General features: G+C 68.9%; 1 protein-coding gene across 9 annotated transcripts in view; it reads right to left on the minus strand.

The window, feature by feature from the left end:
- Positions 1-259, minus strand: part of LOC106897248 (F-box/WD repeat-containing protein 1A-like) — a 122,506-nt gene extending 122,247 nt beyond the window's left edge. For all 9 annotated transcript variants that reach the window (XM_014957787.1, XM_014957815.1, XM_014957806.1 and 6 more), the window contains exon 1: positions 124-259. In XM_014957787.1, coding sequence (XP_014813273.1) covers positions 124-171 — 48 coding nt within the window. In that variant the 5' untranslated portion in view covers positions 172-259. The remainder of the gene's footprint in view (positions 1-123) is intronic.
- Positions 260-893: the final 634 nt, after the last annotated feature.

Below are 893 nucleotides of genomic sequence, written 5' to 3' on the forward strand. Positions count from 1 at the left end.
CCCCCGCCGCCCCCTCCTCATCCCTCGCCCCTCCCCCGGCTGCCCCTATACAAACACACACACACACACAGGTGCCCACCCCAACCACAACCCCCACCACCACCAACAGCCCCAGCCCCTCACCATGAATTTGAGGGCCTTCTCCTGCAGCACGGCCTCGGCCGGGTCCATAGTCCGGCGCCGAGGCCGGGGCCGAGGCCGCCCCTCCTCTCAGTGCCAGGCCGCAGCCAGCGCAGACAGGAACCTGCGCTGCCCCGCGTCGCCCCCCCCACCCCACTACCCCCAGCTCCACCTCACACCGCTGCCCGCAGAGCGCATGCGCCGCCCGCAGGCCCACGGGAAATTGAGTCCCTGGCCGCGCTACAGCAAGGGTGAGGAAGGCGATCAAGAACTACAATGCCCAGAAGGCCTTGGGGCCGGGGGGACGCCGGGAGCCGGCTGGCGCATGCGCCGTACGCGGGAGAGGGGGCTGACGGGAGTTGTAGTACGGCGGGGCTGTGACTTGCAGCTGGCGGCGCGACCCTGCTCGGGCGGGGGAAGGACGGGAGGAAGCCCCTCTCCGCAGGGACCCTGTGGGCCGATTCCAGCCCCAGACCTTCCCCGCGGAGGGGGAAGGATGGCTCCCAAGTGGCAGCCCTGCGCTCTCTGCCATTAGCATCTCGCGTGTGGCTAATGGCGGGAGGCAGGGGTGGCTGGCAGCAGGGCCCCCTCACCCGCGGCACCCAGGAGAGCTTGGCTGCTCCATCCTTCTGCTCCAGTGCTTGTGCGCTGGCGGTTTTCAAGTCACAGAATGATACGGGGTTGGAAGGGACCTCTGGAGATCACCCAGTCCAACCCCCTGCCAAAGCAGGGCCACCCAGAGCAGGTCCCACAGGAACGTGTCCAGGGTGGGT

Source organism: Calidris pugnax, unplaced genomic scaffold (genome assembly GCF_001431845.1).
Source record: "Calidris pugnax isolate Ruff unplaced genomic scaffold, ASM143184v1 scaffold4, whole genome shotgun sequence".
Classification (NCBI taxonomy): Eukaryota; Metazoa; Chordata; class Aves; order Charadriiformes; family Scolopacidae; genus Calidris; species Calidris pugnax.